This window comes from Mauremys mutica, chromosome 3 (genome assembly GCF_020497125.1).
Source record: "Mauremys mutica isolate MM-2020 ecotype Southern chromosome 3, ASM2049712v1, whole genome shotgun sequence".
In the NCBI taxonomy this organism is placed as follows: Eukaryota; Metazoa; Chordata; order Testudines; family Geoemydidae; genus Mauremys; species Mauremys mutica.
In genome coordinates, this window is record NC_059074.1 from 84,147,043 (window position 1) to 84,167,436 (window position 20,394).

General features: G+C 45.2%; 1 protein-coding gene and 1 long non-coding RNA gene across 8 annotated transcripts in view; one reads left to right on the plus strand and one right to left on the minus strand.

Annotated features, from left to right (window-relative positions):
• LOC123366270 overlaps window positions 1-20,333 on the plus strand; it is a 51,049-nt gene extending 30,716 nt beyond the window's left edge. Inside the window, exon 4 of the long non-coding RNA XR_006578002.1 lies at window positions 19,836-20,333. This is a non-coding gene — a long non-coding RNA (uncharacterized LOC123366270). The remainder of the gene's footprint in view (window positions 1-19,835) is intronic.
• The window catches only part of AK9 (adenylate kinase 9), a 212,832-nt gene that overhangs the window by 87,061 nt on the left and 105,377 nt on the right, over window positions 1-20,394 (minus strand). For 6 of the 7 annotated variants that reach the window (XM_045009542.1, XM_045009545.1, XM_045009544.1 and 3 more), the window contains 4 exons: window positions 14,560-14,658; window positions 3,955-4,047; window positions 3,207-3,413; window positions 2,093-2,217 (listed from right to left, as the gene is read on the minus strand). In XM_045009542.1, the coding sequence (XP_044865477.1) occupies window positions 2,093-2,217; window positions 3,207-3,413; window positions 3,955-4,047; window positions 14,560-14,658 (524 nt within the window). The remainder of the gene's footprint in view (window positions 1-2,092; window positions 2,218-3,206; window positions 3,414-3,954; window positions 4,048-14,559; window positions 14,659-20,394) is intronic. The other variant, XM_045009543.1, reaches the window with a different exon arrangement.

Here is a 20,394-nt window from a genome sequence, read left to right on the forward strand (position 1 = left end):
AGCTGATTGGCGCCGCAAGCCTGGGAGGCAGGAGAACTGAAGCAGTTCACCCCTGCCCCGCCTCCTCCCCAAGCACGCCGTGGCTGCTTCACTTCTCCCGCCTCCCAGGCTTGCAGCGGGGTGAGCTGGGGCGGGGAGTTCCCCTGCGTGCCGCCCGCCCCCCCCCCCCTACTTGCTGCAGGCAGCCCTCCCCGCGCTTCTCTGCCCCAGCTCCCTTCGCCTAAATGCCAGTGGTGACCGGGGCAGCCAATGATCCGGCCGCCTCGGTCACTGCCGAAGAAAATGGTGCCCCCCAAATCCTAGCGTCCTAGGCGACTGCCTAGGTCACCTAAATGGTTGCACCGGCCCTGCCCCCCTGCTGCCCCAGCACTGGGCTCTCTCCCCCCACCCACACCCCCTGCCACCCCAGCTCTGGGCTCCCCCCTTCCCCTCCCACCATTGCCCCCCCCACACCTCCTGCTGCCCCAGCCCTGGGCTCTCCCACCACCACCTGCACCCTCCTTCTGCTGCAGCCCTGGGTCACTGGTAACTCACTCCCAGGGCAGGTCATCAGCAGGAATTTTGGATGTGCACAAAACACAGACAGGATTGGTTCCCATATGGTTACAGAGGGTAAAGTGGAACAATTTTCAGTTTGTGTGATTGGAGGATATCTGGATGCATATTATAAGACTGTCCTACATAAATAAGGAAAAGTTGAGGTGCCTTTATTATTCTTTTGTTACACTCTTTGTTTCTATAGGGAATTTGCCAGTGCAATATCACTGTCTTCCTTTTAAACAAACAAACAAACAAACAAAAAGGCAATGGCTGTTGAAAATAGCAATTCCAGTCCTAATAACCACTGGGAAGCATTTCTTGCTCAATTTTATCCTACTTTTTCTACAGCAAGTTACAGTGGATCAGTATATTTGATTTGGGAGAAATGAAGTAACAGCTGCTCAAACTGAGCTTGAGCACTCCTGAATTTTCAGGTGTTCAAATCTGGAAGGCAGGTGCTGGGGGGGGCGGTTTGCTCCGCGGGGGAGCATGGCAGCATGTATGCAGCAGCGTGTCTGGTGCTGCACGGAGCCAGACACACTGGTCTGAATGGCATGGTAAGGGGGCTGGGGGGTTGGAGAAGGGATAGAGGGCTCCGGGGGGGCAGTCAAGGGACAGGGAGCAGGGGGGGTTGGATGGGGCGGAGGTTCGGGGGGGCAGTCAGTGGCAGGGAGAAGGGGGGGTTAGATGGGTCAGGGGTTTGGGGGGGCAGTCAGGGGACAGGCAGCGGTCGGATAGGCATGGGAGTCCCAGGGGTTTGTCAGGGGACAGGTAGGGGGTGGAGTCCTAGGGGGGAAGTTGGCGGGGGTCTAAGGAGGGGACAGTTGGGGACAAGGAGAAGGGACGCTTAGATAGGGGGTGGGGTCCTGGGGGGCAGTTAGGGGCAGGGGTCCCGGGATGGGGTGATCAGGGGACAGGGAGCAGGGAAGGTTGGATGGGTTGGGGTTTCTGTGGGGGGCAGTTGGAGGGAGTGGATGGTGGCAGGGTGGGGCTACTCTCCCTCCCCATGGAGTGTCCTATTTTTTGAATGTTAAAATATGGTATCCCTACCCTTCACAGTGCAGCTGTCCATTCACAGCAAGCTGCAGCATGAGGTTTCAGCTACCTCCCTCCCTCCCCCTCCCTTCCCTGTTGGTAGTGGCCAAGGGAATGCTGGGAAATGTAGTTCTTTCCCTGCTCCAGGGCTGGCTCTATAGACAGAGAGTTAACCAAGGAACTACAGCTCCCAGGGCCCTCTGTTGGTTCTCAGCTCCCATGCTGGATCCCTGCCGCCCCTGCAAATGGGCTGCCCCAAGCAAGTGCTTGCTTTGCTGGTGCCTAGAGCCGCCCCTGCTCTGTTGGAATAATACCACTGCCAGTCAGAATACAGGAGTATAATAAAATTGCGTAGGCAATTTATGGGTGTACACATTCTGTGGACATTTTTGTGAGGATGATGAATTTGTTCCAAAAATATTTAGGCATACAGCTTAATAAATCTGCTTTGTCTGAGGTTAAACGCAAACCCATAATGAGTCAAAGTAAAATGATTAACAAAGCCAGTATTTCTCACTTCATCATTTTCTTCTTGCTCTTCCTCTTCTAATTCTTCATCAGTCTCCCCTTCTGCCTGCAAATCTTCTGCTTCTTCATCTAGATCTTCTGGAGATATTTCCCAGCCATAATATTTAAAAGGTTCTGAAAAAGTTACCATTTTTTCATTTCAATTATTGTCAAAAAGTGTTCAAGTCATGCTTCTGTTTTTATTTCTGCCCCCTGAAAGTATACAAAACATGCAAGTCCACAAATAAATCATGCCAGGTATGTTTTTCCATTTTTTTTTTATCCTTGAAGTGTACATAACACATCTCCTACTCAGAGTACATATTGTTTTCTTGACAAAATGAATGTCCTCTTGTTTGTATTGTAAATAAAGATGCAATAGTATTTCTAACAGGAACTTGCTATTACACAGGGATTAGAAGTAAAACTGAAGAGAACTGCATTACTGTTTGTAATAACTATTTTTATGTTTAATTTTGGGAAAATCCCTCAGAACAAGGATCAGGCAAATTTTATCTGACAGAATAAATGAATTTGTAATTGATGTGGGTTAATCAAACACTTGAACCAGATTTATATCAGAGGTTGATTATTATTATTTACCTAGCACTCAAAAATGCACGCCTCAGTGCACACAGGGAAGAAATGGTCCTGCTACTAAATGTTTACTGTAGATGGGTGGACCCTTACATTCATTCAGAGTCCATTGACTTTAATAGAATTTACACACAAGTGGACCCTAGTATGAGGTGTGTCACACAGGACATGTGTGCACACACAGGACAGCTGTGCGTGTCCTGTTGCAGTATTAAGGCATAAATAGCCAAAGCAAAAATGGTGGGCAAGGGATGTAAAAGAAAAATGTTTAAGAAGCTGTTATGTACACATTTTCATGATTTCTTTTATATAAATTATTCACCTCTTCCCATGTGTCTTGATGCTTAACCTGCTTGCTATCCCCCTTCTAATTCCCAGTTCCTCCACTGAACACAATAAGCCCTTCCTTCCACTTCACAACACAGATTTAGGACTAAGTAAAACACAAACAACACCCCTCTCATTTTCACACTATAACTTCCTCTCTATGCAGGTCAAATGTGAAACTTATGAACAGCATTACTTACTTTCCATCACCAGGACAATTTGATTAAGCAGTGTTTCTGGAGTTTGCCCAGCAATCTCTAAAACAGCAGTCTGAATTAAAGATGAATCATTGATTCCTGGCTCTAGTTTTTGCCAGTTGTGCATGAATAGCTTAATCTTCTCTTTAAATGGCTCTATTTCTGGTACATCTGGGAAACCATCCTCTGGAAACTCAGGTAACATGATTTCTGAGCAAACAAAATGATTTTCAGAAGAAAATGCATCTTTAAAGATTTTGCATTTAAAGAGTTATCCTATCATACTTTATAAAATAATTTTAACTTCCCTTAAATCTATGGGAAAGACAGTTTTGACATATTCTGCCTCTTTATGTGATTTACTCTTCTAAGCACAAATTTCTTTTATTGTTGTTTTAGCACATTTTGCAGTGCCAAGTTCATTACATTGGGTTGCTGTATATTGATACTTCTCAGAATAGACAAGGAGACAGAAAGAGATCCAATTAATTAAATTTGCATGTGGTTCTTTAATTACATAGCATACATATTTGAGACCATGACATTTTTCATTACATTTCTGCAAAACAAAAAAAATGTACATGTAATTAAAAACCTGATGCATTCATTTACAAACAATTTTTGGCAGCTTAAGGGAATTCTCATGCATCAAATAGAATTTACCAGTGTTGGAAGGAACATATTATACAAAGGAAAGAAAGCTGGATTATATTTGCTTGAAAGAGAAAACAGGAAAGATTTCATGTCTAACCTGGTTCAGGTTTAGGTTCCACAACTCCTTTGGTGCGGTCAGGTTCTACCTGAGGTATTGCTTCTGTTTCAAGTGGAGGTTTGTCTCCTGATTCTATAAGCACAAATACAATTAATTCAGTTACTACTACTAACTTCTATTTCTCCCGCACCTTCCAGGTGAGGGTCTTAAAATGATTTACAGACATTAATGAATTAAGCTTCCTAACATTCCTGTGAGTAGAGGGGTTGAAGAGATGGATGGTATCTTGAATGACAACATAAAGATATTTCAGAACCAAAGTCTTCAAAGATCAGAAGTCCAGAGCTGCAGAGAAAACAGTGAATTTGCAAACAAAAATAAAGAAGCACCTTAATATAGGCACCAAGGTGCTGAAGCACAGCATCAGAGAACCAAATGACAGGTTCTGAAGCACTGCAAACACTCAGCACTGCTGAAGCAAAGTGCTGAGGAAAAAATCCTAAAGTACCTAACCCAGTAATTCTCAAAAAGATTAGGACTGGAATGCAACTATGGCACACAGAAATTAAGGTCCACATTTTTTAAAGTAGCCTTTGATTTGGATGTCTCAGCTTTTGGGTGCCCAATTCTGGATACCTAAGGCCTGATTTTCAGAGATTCTGAGCACACAAACACTCTAGTTAAAATAAGAGGGAACTCTGGGTGCTCAACACCTTTGAAATCACATTTTATTTGTCCAGAGAATTGGAACCTAAATGACACACCCAAGATCACAAACTAAGTCTGTGGCACAGCTGGAATACAAAATCCATCTCTTCTGATGGTCAAGTCCCAATCATGTGCTTCAACCACTAAACCATGTTTCCTCTAAGAGAAAGGAACTGATCTTACCAATTATTCACTACCATAGATGTATTGGAATCCTGTTGAAATTATTATTATTTATGCAGGGTATCACCACAACACTAATTTAACTATAAATTCCTTATTAAATCCAAAGGCTGAATGGTATTTATACAATTGTTCTAAACATGACTAAAAAGCCTAAATAATAACCAATTTACTATATCCAAACAGTAACAGAACATTTATAAGCATTTGATCAAGATATGTACAAACAGGCTAAACCAGGAGTGCCTAGACTACTATTGGTCAGCTCCAACTTGATCAGGCCAGTATTAGCAATGAAACCTTTAAGAGTTTACTTTTTTATACCCTTTAACAAACAAGTAATGTCATTACCAATTCTCAGAACATACCTAAGGCCAGATGAAGGAGTTTCTTATATAGCAGTAGTTTACTGCACTTGGTACTCAGATAACCATGTTTTATTTCTATTACTTTAGCCCAAACCTTAAATAACGCTAGTATTTTGAAGGATCACCACAAATTTAACACAACTTTATGCAAGACCCATCTTGCATAAAGTACATCTCAGTTATGTCATATCCACAACATAAGCATATTTCCATAAAGAATATGGCGTGCAACGTCACAGTATGTATGTAGAAATTCTACATAGTATTCCCTGCATTTGCTATGGAGAGGTGCAAAAAACAACTCCATCTCAAGTCTTCTTTCTCATGATTTCATTCTTTCTGGTTCCATGGTTGGGGCCTGTTCATGCTAATATCCCAACTCAATTTAAAAACATAGTTTCACCCAAATCTAATGTAGGCCTTTATTCCTACAAATTCATTTAGAGGTGATCTGTTATGTCCTCAGAAGTGATTTGGTCATAAATAAATAAATAAATAATAATAAATAAGAATTTGCCACAGTAATTACATAAATTATGTATTACTATATATACACATTCAAAAATACAGAAACAAGCATTAGAGGGCCACTGGCAACTTAAAAGAACAAACACACCATTTTCACCCTTACTTATATTATTAACAACTTAGAAATCTCAAAGTGAAATCTTGTAAAACTGGAGAATTACAAATCAAATTTGAAAACAACTTGTTTTCAAATCCTAATATCTATGCAGATGAAGGTAGTTGTTGACACATCTTGGTAGTTTTTGTTCACATGAACCAGTGTGGTGACATCACCATAGTGCACTGCTCTGGGAGCCATGCACGCTGTCACCCAATTAATTAATAGGAACAAGAAGTGAGGAAAGTGCCCAGATGTTGGATGAGGACCTACTTCTGCCAAACAGGATACAGAAGGATTTGCATCAGACCTGAAGATCTCCCTACCTTCCCGGAGTTTCCCAAAGAGCAGCTCTTTTACTCCTAGAGAAGTCCTGCAGGTGGCAGTAGCTCAGGTCTAGCATGCTTCCAATAGGCACTTGGAGTATCTGTATGCTCCCAAGTTGATGTTTATGACAGTCTTCAGAACACAAACACTTTTGCAGATATAGGCATGTCAAGGGCATGGTGGGAGAACAGCTACAATGGCCAATCATTGTAACTGTGTGTGTATTTTATCTGTGCAGGTGAAATATAGGCAGAGTGCCTCAGAAATGAGAGAGCATGTATGTATGTCTTGGTCTTGGCAACCACTGATCCAAACTGGATCATGGTATATGTATAAGAGGTCTAATCAGGTGCCTGATAAATCCGCATATGGCTGACAAGCCCACAGATCCATGTGTTATCTGAGTTAGAGTCCAAGATTATAGCATGCTGCTTTCTTCTTTCTTGCTTTGCTTCAGTCTTCTGGATCAAAGCCACTTCATGTTGAGCTTCACCCAGTGCCAGATATTCTCTCTTAATTGAAGGGGACTCCGTGCACTCTTCCCAGCTTTCTACACTGATGTTGAACAAATTCATATAATAATTTTTGCACATGTCATGTCCCCACCATAAAGGGCGACCCCACTTTCTAGAGCTATCCCAAATCTCGCTGTAGAAAATATTCGTGGGTATATGGCCTCTTCCCATTCTCCTGACATCACTGAGCCATCACAATCTCCTCTTTTGATAGTGATTTCTAAGTGTCAGTCCTGCATGTTCCAGTACCTCTGTGTTGGGTATATTGTCTTCTGACTTTATTTTCAGGATCTTATGCAGGGATCTCATGTGGAAGCTGTTCAGTCTCCTGATGCGCCTAGCACACATAGTCCATGCTTCTGAACCATATAGCAAGGATGACAGCACACAGGTTTCATAGATTTGTATCTTCATCTTAGTCAATAGTTTGCTGTTATTCCATGTATATTTCTGTATTAGCCCAAAATTCTTAGCTCCTTTTCCGATTCTATTAATCAGTTCAGTCTGAAGGTAAAGATTCCTGCTGATCGTAGAACCCAAGTAGCAAAAGCTGTCAACAATGCCAAGAGATTTACCCTCCAGAGTGATTTTAGGCACTGGTTCTTCCACCCCTTGGTACATGAACACAGTCTTCTTGAAACTAATTGTCAACCCAAAACTCTTGCATGATTCAGAAAATCTACCCAAGAAATTTTACAGCGAAGATTCACTATCGGGAACCAAGGCTGCATCATCCGCAAACAGGAAATCTCTCAGAACCAGCTCTTTCCCCTTGGTTTTGACTCGAAATCTTGTGATGTTGAACAAGCCTCCATCTAGTCTGATTCAAAGATAAATGCCATCATTGCTGTCCTTAAATGCATGAAGAATGTATGTATGTATGTGACGGGTTGCCGGTTTGCCTTTCTCCTCACCCTTAAATAGGATTTACATAAGGTGGGAATCCTTTGTTTCCCAAACTTAAGCCCCCTCAACTTATAACTCTCCCCTGGAAGTTGTCCCAGGTAATGTTTAGTATTAGGTGACAAGACCACCTGACCTAGTAGTGTCACAGTTACATCTGCGGATGCCTCCCAGGAGGGAGAGAAAGTGTTTCTTCCTGAGGGCTCATCAAATTTGATGGCCTGTCGTCTGGTGGGTGTCTTCCCAATACACACCCAGTTGTAATTGTTATACAGTCCATATTTCTAACTTTAGGTACAGAAATGATACATGCATACAAATTGAATAATCACATTCAGTAAATTATAACCTTTCCAATGATATCTTACAAGACCCATCTTGAATAAAGTACATCTTAGTTATGTCATATCCAAAACATAAGCATATTTCAATAAAGAATATGGAGTGCAATGTCACAGTATGTATGTAGAAATTCTACATACTATTCCCTTCATTTGCTACAGAGAGGTGCAAAAAACAACTCCACCCCCCTGGGCACTAGCAGGGATTTAGGGGAACAGGACCCTAGCTGTACCCCAAGCTGGCTGGCCACACACCTTTATCACCGGGCATATTGACAGTCCAACAGCATAGCACCGAAAGATTCATATTCTGGCCTTCTGTGGGTGTACAGGGGGCTAAGAGACTCCCTGAGTGAAATCATGGCCCTATTAAAGTTGATGCTCTAGCACATCCACAAACAGGCATGCTGAATATAACCCTAAGTATTCAAATATTTTTACTTCATAATACCCAAAGCAATTGCTCTTCATTTCATTTTAAATGCTTAATGGATGTGGGGAGGAAGAGAATTTTGTGAGATAACAGCATTTTATTTTCGACTTCATTTTCCCTTTCCCTCAAAAATGTCTGATATAGTAGAAACACGGTGGGTGAGGTAACATCCTTTATTTCACCCAACTTCTGTTGGAGAGGGAGAGACAAACTTTTGAATTTACACCAAACTCTTCTTCAGGTCAGATATTACCTCACCCACCTTGTGTGTCCATGGGACCGACACAGCTACAACAACAGATTATATAGTAGAAGTCATTCTCCTTCCCTCAAAAGTCTAGATGTGTTCAGTTCAGAACTGGATGTCATTCCTTCACTTAAGGGTTGATGAAGAATGCCACAAGTACTACGGGTAATTTTTTCAGCCATACCAGTCACTTAGGGCCTAAGTCTTATTGAAAGTCAATAGGCTCCTAAATCATGTATATGTTTTTGAAAATTTTATCCTTCCTCCATATCTGAGGCTGAAAGGAGAGGTTACTTATTTGTACAGTAAGATAAAGGAGGGATTACTTACCTGTAGAGGTACTGTTCCACCACAGTATGTGCACGCACCTGTGCACTCTGTACTGGAGACTGTAAACCAGTGTCAGCAAGTCCATGCCTGTGCAGAGAAGCTTCTTGTAAAGCTTCAGGTAAAACATTGTCACAGTGTTGTCTGTGAGAACAAATAGGCGCTTCCCCTGACAGGAGATAGGAAGGCCTGACAGGCTAGGAAGACAACCCTTACTTCTCTGATGTTTATATGTAGAGAGAGATCCCTTGAGGACCACAAACCCTAAGTTTGGAGGGGACCCAGATGAATACCCTTCCCCCCATCCCAGGGCAGATGAGTTCATCACCAAGGTCAGGAAAGATTGAGGGCAGACAAAAGGAATGCCCATACAAACATTAAGCGAGTCTGTCCCCCAATCTAGAGAAATCAATACTCAAGATGGCACATTGAGGACAGAGTTCAGATGGTGACAGCTCAGCTAATAAGCAGTCTGGTCTGCTGAAATACATATGTGCATGAGGCCATATGCCCCAAAAGCCTCATATAATTTCAAGCTGTTGTGTTTGGGTGAGCCTTGAGATCTGCAACAAGAGATCAAATTGTCTGGAACCTCAAGTTTGGAAGAAAAGTTCTGGCTTGAATAGAGTCCAATATTTCTCCTATAAATCCTATCCTCTGAACTAGACAAAGGGTAGATTTGTCTGAGTTAACATAAGAACATAAGAATGGCCATACTGGGTCAGACCAAAGGTCCATCCAGCCCAGTAGCCTATCTACTGACACTGGCCAATGCCAGGTGCACCAGAGGGAGTGAACCTAACAGGTAATGATCAAGTGATCTCCCTCCTGCCATCCATCTCCACCCTCTGACAAACAGAGGCTAGGGACACCATTCCTTACCCATCCTGGCTAATAGCCATTCATGGACTTAACCTTAACCTTTATCTAGTTCTCTTTTAAACCTCCTCAGGCAAGGAGTTCCACAGGTTGACTGTGTGCTGTGTGAAGAAGAACTTTCTTTTATTTGTTTTAAACCTGCTGCCCATTAATTTCATTTGGTGGCCCCTAGTTCTTATATTATGGGAACAAGTAAATAACTTTTCCTTATTCACTTTTTCCACACCACTCATGATTTTATATACCTCTATCATATCCCCCCTTAGTCTCCTCTTTTCCAAGATGAAGAGTCCTAGCCTCTTTAATCTCTCCTGATATGGGACCCATTCCAAACCCATAATCATTTTAGTTGCCCTTTTCTGAACTTTTTCCTATGCCAGTATATCTTTTTTTAGATGAGGAGACCACATCTGTACGCAGTATTCAAGATGTGGGCGTACCATGGATTTATAAAAGGGCAATAAGATATTCTCTGTCTTATTCTCTATCCCTTTTTGAATGATTCCTAACATCCTGGTTGCTTTTTTGTGCCGCTGCACACTGCATGGATGTCTTCAGAGAACTATCCACGATGACTCCAAGATCTCTTTCCTGATTAGTTGTCACTAAATTAGCCCCCATCATATTGTATGTATAGTTGGGGTTATTTTTTCCAGTGTGCATTACTTTACATTTATCCATGTTAAATTTCATTTGTCATTTTGTTGCCCAATCACTTAGTTTTGTGAGATCTTTTTGAAGTTCTTCACAGTCTGCTTTGGTCTTAACTATCTTGAGCAGTTTAGTATCATCTGCAAACTTTGCCACCTCATTTTTTGCCCCTTTCTCCAGATCATTTATGAATAAGTTTAATAGGATTGGTCCTAGGACTGACCCTTGGGGAACACCACTAGTTATCCCTCTCCATTCTGAAAATTTACCATTTATTCCTACCCTTTGTTCCCTGTCTTTTAACCAGTTCTCAATCCATGAAAGGATCTTCCCTCTTATCCCATGACAACTTAATTTATGTGAGGGCCTTCGGTGAGGGATCTTGTCAAAGACTTTCTGGAAATCTAAGTACACTATGTCCACTGGATCCCCCTTGTCCACATGTTTGTTGAACCCTTCAAAGAACTCTAATAGATTAGTAAGACATGATTTCCCTTTACAGAAACCATGTTGACTTTTGCCCAACAATTTATGATCTTCTATGTGTCTGACAATTTTATTCTTTACTATTGTTTCAACTAATTTGCCTGGTACTATCATTAGACTTACCAGTTTGTAATTGCCGGGATCACCTCTAGACTCCTTTTTAAATATTGACATTACATTAGCTATCTTTCAGTCGCTGGGTACAGAAGCCGTTTTAAAGGACAGGTTACAAACCATAGTTGTTAGTTCCGCAATTTCACATTTGAGTTATTTCAGAACTCTTGGGTGAATGCCATCTGGTCCCGGTAACTTGTTACTGATAAGTTTATCAATTAATTGCAAAACATCCTCTAGTGACACTTCAATCTGTGACAATACCTACAAAGGATGGTTCAAGTTTGGGAATCTCCCTAACATCCTCAGCTGTGAAGACTGAAGCAAAGAATTCATTTAGTTTCTCCACAATGACTTTATTATATTTAAGTCTTCTTTTGTATCTCGATTGTCCAGGGGCCCCACTGGTTGTTTAGCTTCCTGCTTCTGATATACTTAAAAAACATTTTGTTATTACCTTTTGAGTTTTTGGCTAGCTGTTCTTCAAACTCCTTTTGATCAGTTGACCTAGAGCTTTGAAAGTTGATTGGATGAAATGTATTCTGGAGACTACCTAAGCTCTGGACTGGCCTTTGACCAACCAGTCATCCACGTAAGTGTAGATTTGTATTCCCAGTCTTCTCAGGAAAGCAGCTATCACTGACATATGTTTTGTGAAAACCCAAGGAGCTGTTGACAGGCCATAAGGCAGCATGGTGAACTGGCAATGAGAGTGCTTCACCATGAACCTGAAATACTTTCTGTGATCTTGATAAATTAGTCACATGAAAGTAGGTGTCTTTTAAATTGAAGGCAGAATACCAGTCTCCAGGATAGAGTAAGGGAGTAATGGAAGCCAGGGTGAGCAGGCGAAACGTTATCTCTTTTAGATATCTGTTGAGTAGTGCACATCTAAAATTGGCCTGAGACTTCCCTATGCTTTTGGGATCAGGAAATAGTGGGAATAGAATCCCTTTCCTCTGAGACACTGCAGAACCTCCTCTATGGCTCCTACCCAAAGGAGAGAGACTGAACCTCCTGGAGGAAAAGCTCCTCATGAAGATGGTCCCTAAAGAGGGATGGAGATGGAGGAAAGAAACAAATTGGAGGGTATATCTCACTTCCATAGTGCTTAATGCCCAATGGTCCAAGGGAATTCCTGACCAAGCACTGAAGAAATGGGAAAGGTGGCTTGTGAATATGGGGAAGATGGAAACTGGCATCCTGGAAACTGGCATAGTGTCCTCTAGTGCCTATCAAAATGCCTGTTTAGCACCCTGTGGGTGTCTAGATGGAACTGGCATTGATGCAGAGGCAAAAGGAGGAGGTGGTCTGTGTCTATAACCCTTACTCTTCTTTCTCTGCAAGTCCTGATGAGGAGCAGGGGCAGAGTAATGGTAGGTCTGCTGTGGGCAGAAATATTTTCTGGACAGGACCAGAATATACTATCATCGGGGAAGTGGGAGTGGTGAAATAGCCCCTTCAGAGACTGCCTGATAGGAGGAGGAAGAGGTCAGCACAGGCTGAGGCTGCTCCTCCTCCATTAGCTGTCCAGTGGAGTCCTCCTGAACTGCCTCTTGTGGCTCTGTACTGGGCCTGGTACTAGGCTCAAGAACAGGCAGTGCCTGACAAGTAGACTACCCATGCCTCTCCAAAAACACAAAAGCAGGGATATCTCATGTACAACCCAGAACTGTAAGGGAAACCCCATGGGTTCAAAAAGACCAGGGGACCAGTGGGCCCCAGTAACCCTCTAGTCACATACTTGATGGTACTCCTGCTGGAGGGTCCCTAGCAGGCTACTAGTGCCTTGGAGAGTAGCGAGACCAGCTCTGAGGCTGGGAAACATAGGAGCCAATCTACAATTCAGAAGAGGATGAATCTCCCAATGCTGACCAAGGGGGAGCTGCTCCTGACAGTGCCAGATGCTGATGCCAAGTTGGAAAAGGAGATAGTGCAGCCAACATTGCAGGCTTCCCTTTGGATGGTACCCTCGGGCATGAAGTCTGAGGTAATGGACGTTGTGGTACTGAGGGCTAACCTGATGCTGATGGCTCCCCTCTGTCTGTTGGTACTGAGAGCATGGTCTCCTGCACTGCTACAGACACCTGCACCAAAAGGCACAGCTGATTCTCACTGCTGAAAGCGACTACGGCATGGTTGGTACCAAGATGGTCTCAGGATGGTACGATACTGCAGATATGGAAGGTACTCCCTCAGGCCCCAGGCTTGATGGTACTTGCCTCAGTGCCAGAGCAAACATTGCTGGCTTCTGCGATGCCAGAGAAGACGAATGCTAGGGTTTTGACTGCAGTCCAGTCTTACACCTATGCCTAGAGGATTCAGTGCTAGCAAGCTTCCTCTCTTGGTGGTCTGCTTAGAGGTCTTATGCCTCTTCTTAGGCACTGCAGAGAGCAATTGGTGCCAGGTCATGGGCAACATAGGAGGTGCACTCCTAACTGATGCCCAGACACTTTGGTGCAGAGTCTGAATGGCCGGATTCTGATGGTGGTCTCAGGGCTGCTTCCAGGAGCAAAAACTTTAGCCTGGCTTCCCTGTCTTTCCTTGATTTATGCTTAAGGTCTTTGCAGATATGACAATGATCCTGAATATGACCTTCCTGTAAACACTACAAGCACCTTGAGTGTGGGTCATTCATGGCCATTGCCCTAGTCCTAGTGCAAGAGTCACAGCGTTTGAAGTACAATGACCCAGGCATCCCTCAGCACCAAGAAACAGAGTAACCCCAAACTAGGCCCAAAAAAGAAACTAGTGCAAGGTTCTCTGCTTGCAGATAGGTGAGTTAGTCCTGCAGGTCGCAGGGCCTCGCGGAGCCACTGGTTGGAGAGCAGTCCACCCCTTCTATCATCTGCAAAGGGGTTGGATGGATTTAGGGGAGGGAGAGGCCAGATGGTCTGAGCAAGCTGTCATGACTGGGACGTGGGTGGTCATACCTAGTGGTCGGAATAGGAGTCGGGAAACAAGCCCAGTCTGGTACCAGTAGGTCAAAGTCTGAGACAGACCAGAGGACAGACCAAGAGTCAGGCGTCAGGAGGCAGGCAGGGTCAGGTTACTAAGGAATTGGGGTAGGACACCAGGTTACAGACAGCAGTCGAATACTGAAGTTGAGGACAAACCAGAGTCAGAAGCCAGAGTCATGGGTCTATTGCAAGCAGGGTCTGGAGCAAAGGTAGGCAGGCAGTATGTGCTATTGCTCAGACAGCTCTCCTTCGTGGCTTCCTGTTTTAAGTACTGGTACTGGTCAATCGGTGGGCTGTGAGGGGCCACCACTCAGGTCCTGCTGAGTGGTACACCCTGTAGGAGTCCATCTTAAGCCTACAGTGGTGATGTGGTGGCATCAGCAGCCCAGAACTCCCATGTTTCCAGCCCTGCAGTTGCTTACACACATAGAACATATATCATTTTGATAGACAAAACAAAACACCTCATAAAATGATATATATTTACAGAGGGACATATTAAAGAGAGGAATAAAAAGGGGGCATATATTTTCTTATGCAATAAAAGAGAAAAGATTATTTATTGAACAATTCTAACCTGATTCAAGTTTAGGTTCAGGTTCTTGAACCTCACTGAAATCAGACTGTTCCTGAGATGTTTGTTTTGTTTCATGGTGACTCTCTGATTCTACCATTTCTGTGAACAAAACATAAAATACCTGTAATTTGCTACTATATATGAATTAGGATATGCTATTCACAGAGAAGCCAGAGAAAACAGATATTTTCTAAGACATTAGAATATATTTACATCAGGAAAAAACCAGGAGTGGTTTAAGAGTAAATGGGCTATAAAGGAAAATTTAGGGGGTGAGGGGACTTAGGACTCTGGTCAAGCTTAGAGGCCTAAAGAGTTGACCGAGCCTGTTTTTGTATGGAAAGCCCCCAAAGCAGAACAATGGCTGTGTGTGTATAGAGGGCATGAGGGAGCAGAGTGAAAAAGTCCCCAAGTAGCATAATTTGCAATAGTCAGGCTTATGAAGTATATAACTGCAACAGTTGTGTTAGAAAGGTCACTGACTGCAAAAGAACAGACAGTAACAGGAGGGGCCTAGTGCGGGGGATGCTTGTTTTTGCCTTTGGCCTGTACAGATTTTGCAATGTATTCCAAATAAGGTAATTAATATGGAAGTATGCATAATTTGTCTGTGGTTTTAAGCTTTAAAAAGCTTGTGTGTTCCTTGAATCGGGGGGCAGTTACTTTGAGCTGTTACCCCCCAGCGCTTGTAATCAATAAAGGTTCCTCAGGCTGATCTGTTCCAAAAATCAATCGTGTGGTCAATTTTCCACAACAAGGCCTAAAATCCAAACACTTGAGTCCACCTCCCAGACTTACCTTTACACTTAATTTCCCGCTTCTGAGTACTTTCACCTACCAGTTCCCCCAACTTCCAAGTTGTCCTACCCCCACCCAGTTTTCTTTACCATAGGGGTGCTAGGATAGGATCTGTCCCCAACTCCCCTTACCTAGCTCTGAAGCCTTACAGGGAATGAATAGTCCCCTTAGAAGACTCTGTCTCATGTTCCTATGCTCTCTGCCTTCTTGAACATGGTTACTGAACACGGTTACCATAGAGACAGGCAGTCCTAGATGGAGACAAGCTTAGTCATGGCCAGAGAGAACACAGACTAGTGAAAGGGAACAGGAGGGGTTTGCAAGGTAACAACTTACTCTCAGAAAGAGAAGGAGTAACTGTGGTTCTTGAGATGGGTGTCCCTTTGGATGCTCCACTTCAGGTGCTGATGCATTCCTGCACCTTTGATCAGATAATTTTAGCACCAGTGTCCATCCAGGTTGCACATGCACTGTCCCCGTCTTGCGCTGTTGTTGGCACCTATCTAGTATGCATGACCCGACTCCCCTCAGTTCTTTCTCTGTCATAGAGTCTGGAAATTGAACTCTGAAGTAGAGGGAAGGAGGGTGGGTAGTGGAGCACGACAGGCACACCCATCTCAAAGAACCGCAGTTACTGCACAGGGTGAGTAACCTTCTCTTCTTCTTCAAGGAGCATCCCTGTGGGTGCTTCACTTCAGATGACTGTCAAGCAGTGCTCCACATTGGATGCAAGAGGCTTCAGAGTTGCCTGTGTAAATGATAACACTGTAAGACCTAGCACTGCATGCAGTCTTGAACTCTGGTCAATTCCATATGTTTTGTAAACGTATGTGAAGAAGCCCAAGTGACTATTCTACATATGTCCATGATTGGTACATAGTTTAGAAAGGCTACTGAAGTTGAAAGGGATCTGGTAGAGTGGGTTCTGATCTCCAATGGGGGTTGCAAGTTCCTTTGTTGATAACAGAGATGGATGCACTTGGAGACCCATTTAGATAGTCTCTGTGTAGAGATCGTGGAGCCTGTAGAACATTCCATAGTGGAAATGAAAAAGCCTCAGAGATTTTCTGAAAGGCTTACTTCTGTTGAAGTAGAACGCTAGTGCATGCCTGACATCTAGGGTGTGTAATACTGAGTCCTGCGTGTTCCCATGAGGTTTAGGGAAGAATGAGGGAAGATGGATTGGTTGATTCATATGAAAGGAGGAAGATACTTTAAGTATAAATTTTGGGTGGGGTCTTAGCGTGACCTTGTCCTTGAAAAAGATGGTGTAAGGTCGGCGTGCCATGAGGGCCCCTAACTCACCCACTCAGCAAGCTGATGTGATAGCCACTAAGAATGCCACCTTCATCAACAGATGCATCAGAGATCATGTTGCTAAGGGTTCGAATGGTGGTCTAGTGAGGCAGCATAAATCTAAGTTCAAATCCCAAGGTGGAGTAGGTATGTGCACATCAGGGTAAACATTGTTGATACCCGTAAGGAAACATTTGGTGATCGGATGGATGAATATCAATGTCCCATTGATCTTGTGGTGAAAAGCGGTAATATTGTCTCACATGACCTTCACATAAACAAACTAGGGAAATGCAACCTAGATGGAGCTACTATAAGGTGGGTGCAAAACTGATTGGAAAACCATTCCCAGAGAGTAGTTATCAGTGGTTCACAGTCATGCTGGAAAGGACAGTTACCTGTTCCGTAACTGGCGTTCTTCGAGATATGTTGCTCAGCTGTATTCCACAGTAGGTGTGCGTGCTTGCCACGTGCACTGGTGTCAGAAGTTTTTCCCTTAGCAGTACCCGTATGGGGGGAGCACCGCTGCGACCCTTGCAGTGGCGCCTCTATATTGCTCTATAAAGGGAGCTGCACACTCCTCCCACCCTTGGTTCCTTCTTGCTGGACAATTCTGACAGAGGGGAAGGAGGGCGGGATGTGGAATACACCTAAGCAACAAATCTTGAAGAATGCCAGTTATGGAACAGGTAACTGTCCTTTCTTCTTTGAGAATCCTGTGGCACCTTATAGACTAACAGACGTTTTGCAGCATGAGCTTTCGTGGGTGAATACCCACTTCTTCGGATGCATCTGTCTTATAGACTAACATCTGTTAGTCTATAAGGTGCCACAGGAGTCTTTGCTGCTTTTACAGATCCAGACTAACACGGCTACCCCTCTGATACTTTCTTCTTTGAGTGATTGCTCATGTGTATTCCACAGTAGGTGACTCCAAGCTATATCTGATGGAGGTGGGTAGGAGTTTAGGGGTTTCCGGGATGCAGTACCGCCCTACCCGAACCCAGCGTCATCCCTAGCCTGGGAGATGATCGCATAATGCGAAGAAAACGTGTGGACAGAGGACTGCATGGCAGCCCTACAAACGTCCTGGATAGGGACGTGGGCTACATAAGCAGCTGATGAGGCTTGAGCCCTCGTAGAGTGTGCCCTGACAATAGGTGGCGGGAAAACCCCCGCCAGATCACAACCCGTGCATATGCATGAGGTGATCCAGCGAGAAAGTCGCTGGGTAGAAATTGGTTGCCCCTTCATACGCTCGGCCGAGGCAACAAACAGTTGTGCGGATTTCCGGAACGGCTTGGTCCAGTCTAGATAGAAGGTCAGAGCTCTACGCACATCGAGCTTGTGAAGACGGCATTCCTCATTGGAGGAATGGGGCTTGGGACAGAGTACAGGAAGGAAAATGTCCTGTTCCATATGGAAGGTGGAGACCACCTTCGGGAGGAATGCAGGATGTGGGCAAAGCTGGACCTTATCCTTATGGAAGACCGTATATGGAGGTTCTGAGGTCAAGGCCCTGAGCTCTGAGACATGTCGGGCCAATGTGATTGCTACCAGGAATGCTACCTTCCATGAAAGGTGAGATCAGGAACACGTGGCCAAGGGTTTGAAGGGAGGTCCCATAAGATGGGACCACACTACGTTTAGGTCCCATTGCAGAATCGGGGGCCTAGCATATGGGAATGATGGGCCCAGACCTCTCAGAAAGCGGAAGGTCATAGCACGGGAAAAGACCGATTGACCCTGCACCAGCTGCTGGAAGGCTGATATGGCCGCCAAATGTACCCTGACAGAGGCGGGATCCAGCCCTTGGGTCCTAAGGGACAAGAGGTATTCGAGGACGAGCTGGAGCAGTGTGGGCAATGGGGAGATTCCCCGCTCCCCCGCCCACCTAGAGAACCTGGACCACTTAGCCAGGTACGTCCTTCGTGTAGACAGCTTCCTGCTTTCCAGCAGGACCTGTCTGACTTCCTCTGAACATCTCTCCTCCTCCTCGTCTAGCCACTGAGCAACCACGCTGTCAGGTAGAGCACTGCTAGGCTGGGATGGAGGAGGTGGCCCCTGTCCTGGGAGAGGAGGTCCAGGCGAAGCAGTAACCTCCACTAAGGGGCCACTAGTAGGTGCAGGAGGGTCCCGTACCAGTGCTGGCGGGCCAAGTCTGGGGCTATGAGGATGATACGTGTCCTGTCTGCTTTTACTTTTTGCAGGACCTTGCCGATGAGGGGAAAGGGCGGGAAGGTGTAGAAAAGCTGGCCCAACCACAGCAGGAGGAAGGTGTCTGAGATTGCCCCCCTCCCTATTCTCCCCCGGAGCAGGACCGGGGACAATGCTGGTTCTGACAGGTTGTGAAGAGGTCAAAATGGGGAACTCCCCAGTCTTGGAAGAGCTGGAGATCGACCTCCGAGTGGAGTGACCACTTGTACTGGTGGGAGAAAATCCTGCTGAGGTGATCGGCTTGCACATTGCAGACGCTGGGCAGGTGAAAAGCTAGAAGGGAGATATCTTGGGCTATACAGAACTCCCATAGGCTCAGGGCTTCCAGGCAGAGGGCCGAGGAACGAGTCCTGCCTTGCCTGTTGATATAGTACATCACGGCAGTGTTGTCCGTGAGGACTCTGACCACCTTCCCACAAAGGTGCGTGCTGAAAACTATGCACGCCAAGTGTATCGCCCTGAGCTCTCTGACATTTATGTGGAGGGACAAATCTGAGATCAACCATCTTCTCTGGGTTTGCATGTTCCCTATGTGGGCTCCCCAGCCCAAGTCCAATGCATTGGACACCAGGTCTAATGACAGGGACACTTCCCGGAAGGGGACCCCTTGCAGCATGTTGTTCGGGTGTGACCACCATTGTAGGGAGGCAACTACTGGGGGCAGTACTGTGAGGACTTTGTCTAGCCCATCCCGGGCGTGGGAGAACTAGGAGGCTAGCCAGAGCTGGAGGGGCCTCAATTGAAGCCTGGCATGGCAGACCATGTACGTGCATGCCGCCATGTGCCCCAGGATCTGAAGGCACGCTCTTGCTGTTGTCACTGGGAAAGCCGCGACCGAGGCCTTTGAGGGTCTTGAACCTGCCCAGAGGGAGAGAGGCTGTGGCCCTTAGGGAGTCCAGCAGCGCCCCTATGAATTCTATGCACTGCACTGGAACTAACATTGATTTGTTTTTGTTTACCACTAGGCCGAGATCTGCACATGTGGACAGGAGCAGTTCCACATGGGCCTGTACCTGGAACCAAGAGTTGCCCTTGAGAAGCCAATTGTCCAGGTATGGGAAGATCTGCACACCTTCCCGTCGGAGGTAGGCCGCCACCACCACCATACATTTGGCAAACACCTTCGGCACTGTGGACAGCCCAAACGGGAGGACCGTAAACTGGTAGTGGTCCAACCCCACCAGGAATCGGAGGAAACATCTGTGCTCCTCAAATATATGGATGTGGAAAAACGCGTCCTGGAGGTCCAGGGCTGCATACCAATCCCCCGGGTCCAGAGTGGGAATAATAGAGGCTAGGGACACCATGTGGAACTTGGAGCAGTCCAGAAACCTTTTGAGGGCCTGCAGGTCCAGGATGGGCCTGAGACTGCCCTTCGCCTTGGGGATCAGAAAATATCTGGAGTAGAAGCCTCTGCCCTGGAGTTCTACTGGTACTCTTTCGACTGCCCCCAGGTGCATCAGACGCACCATCTCCTGCCCTAGGAGATGGGACTGCTCCAAGTCTCCTGGGCCCAGCTGGGAC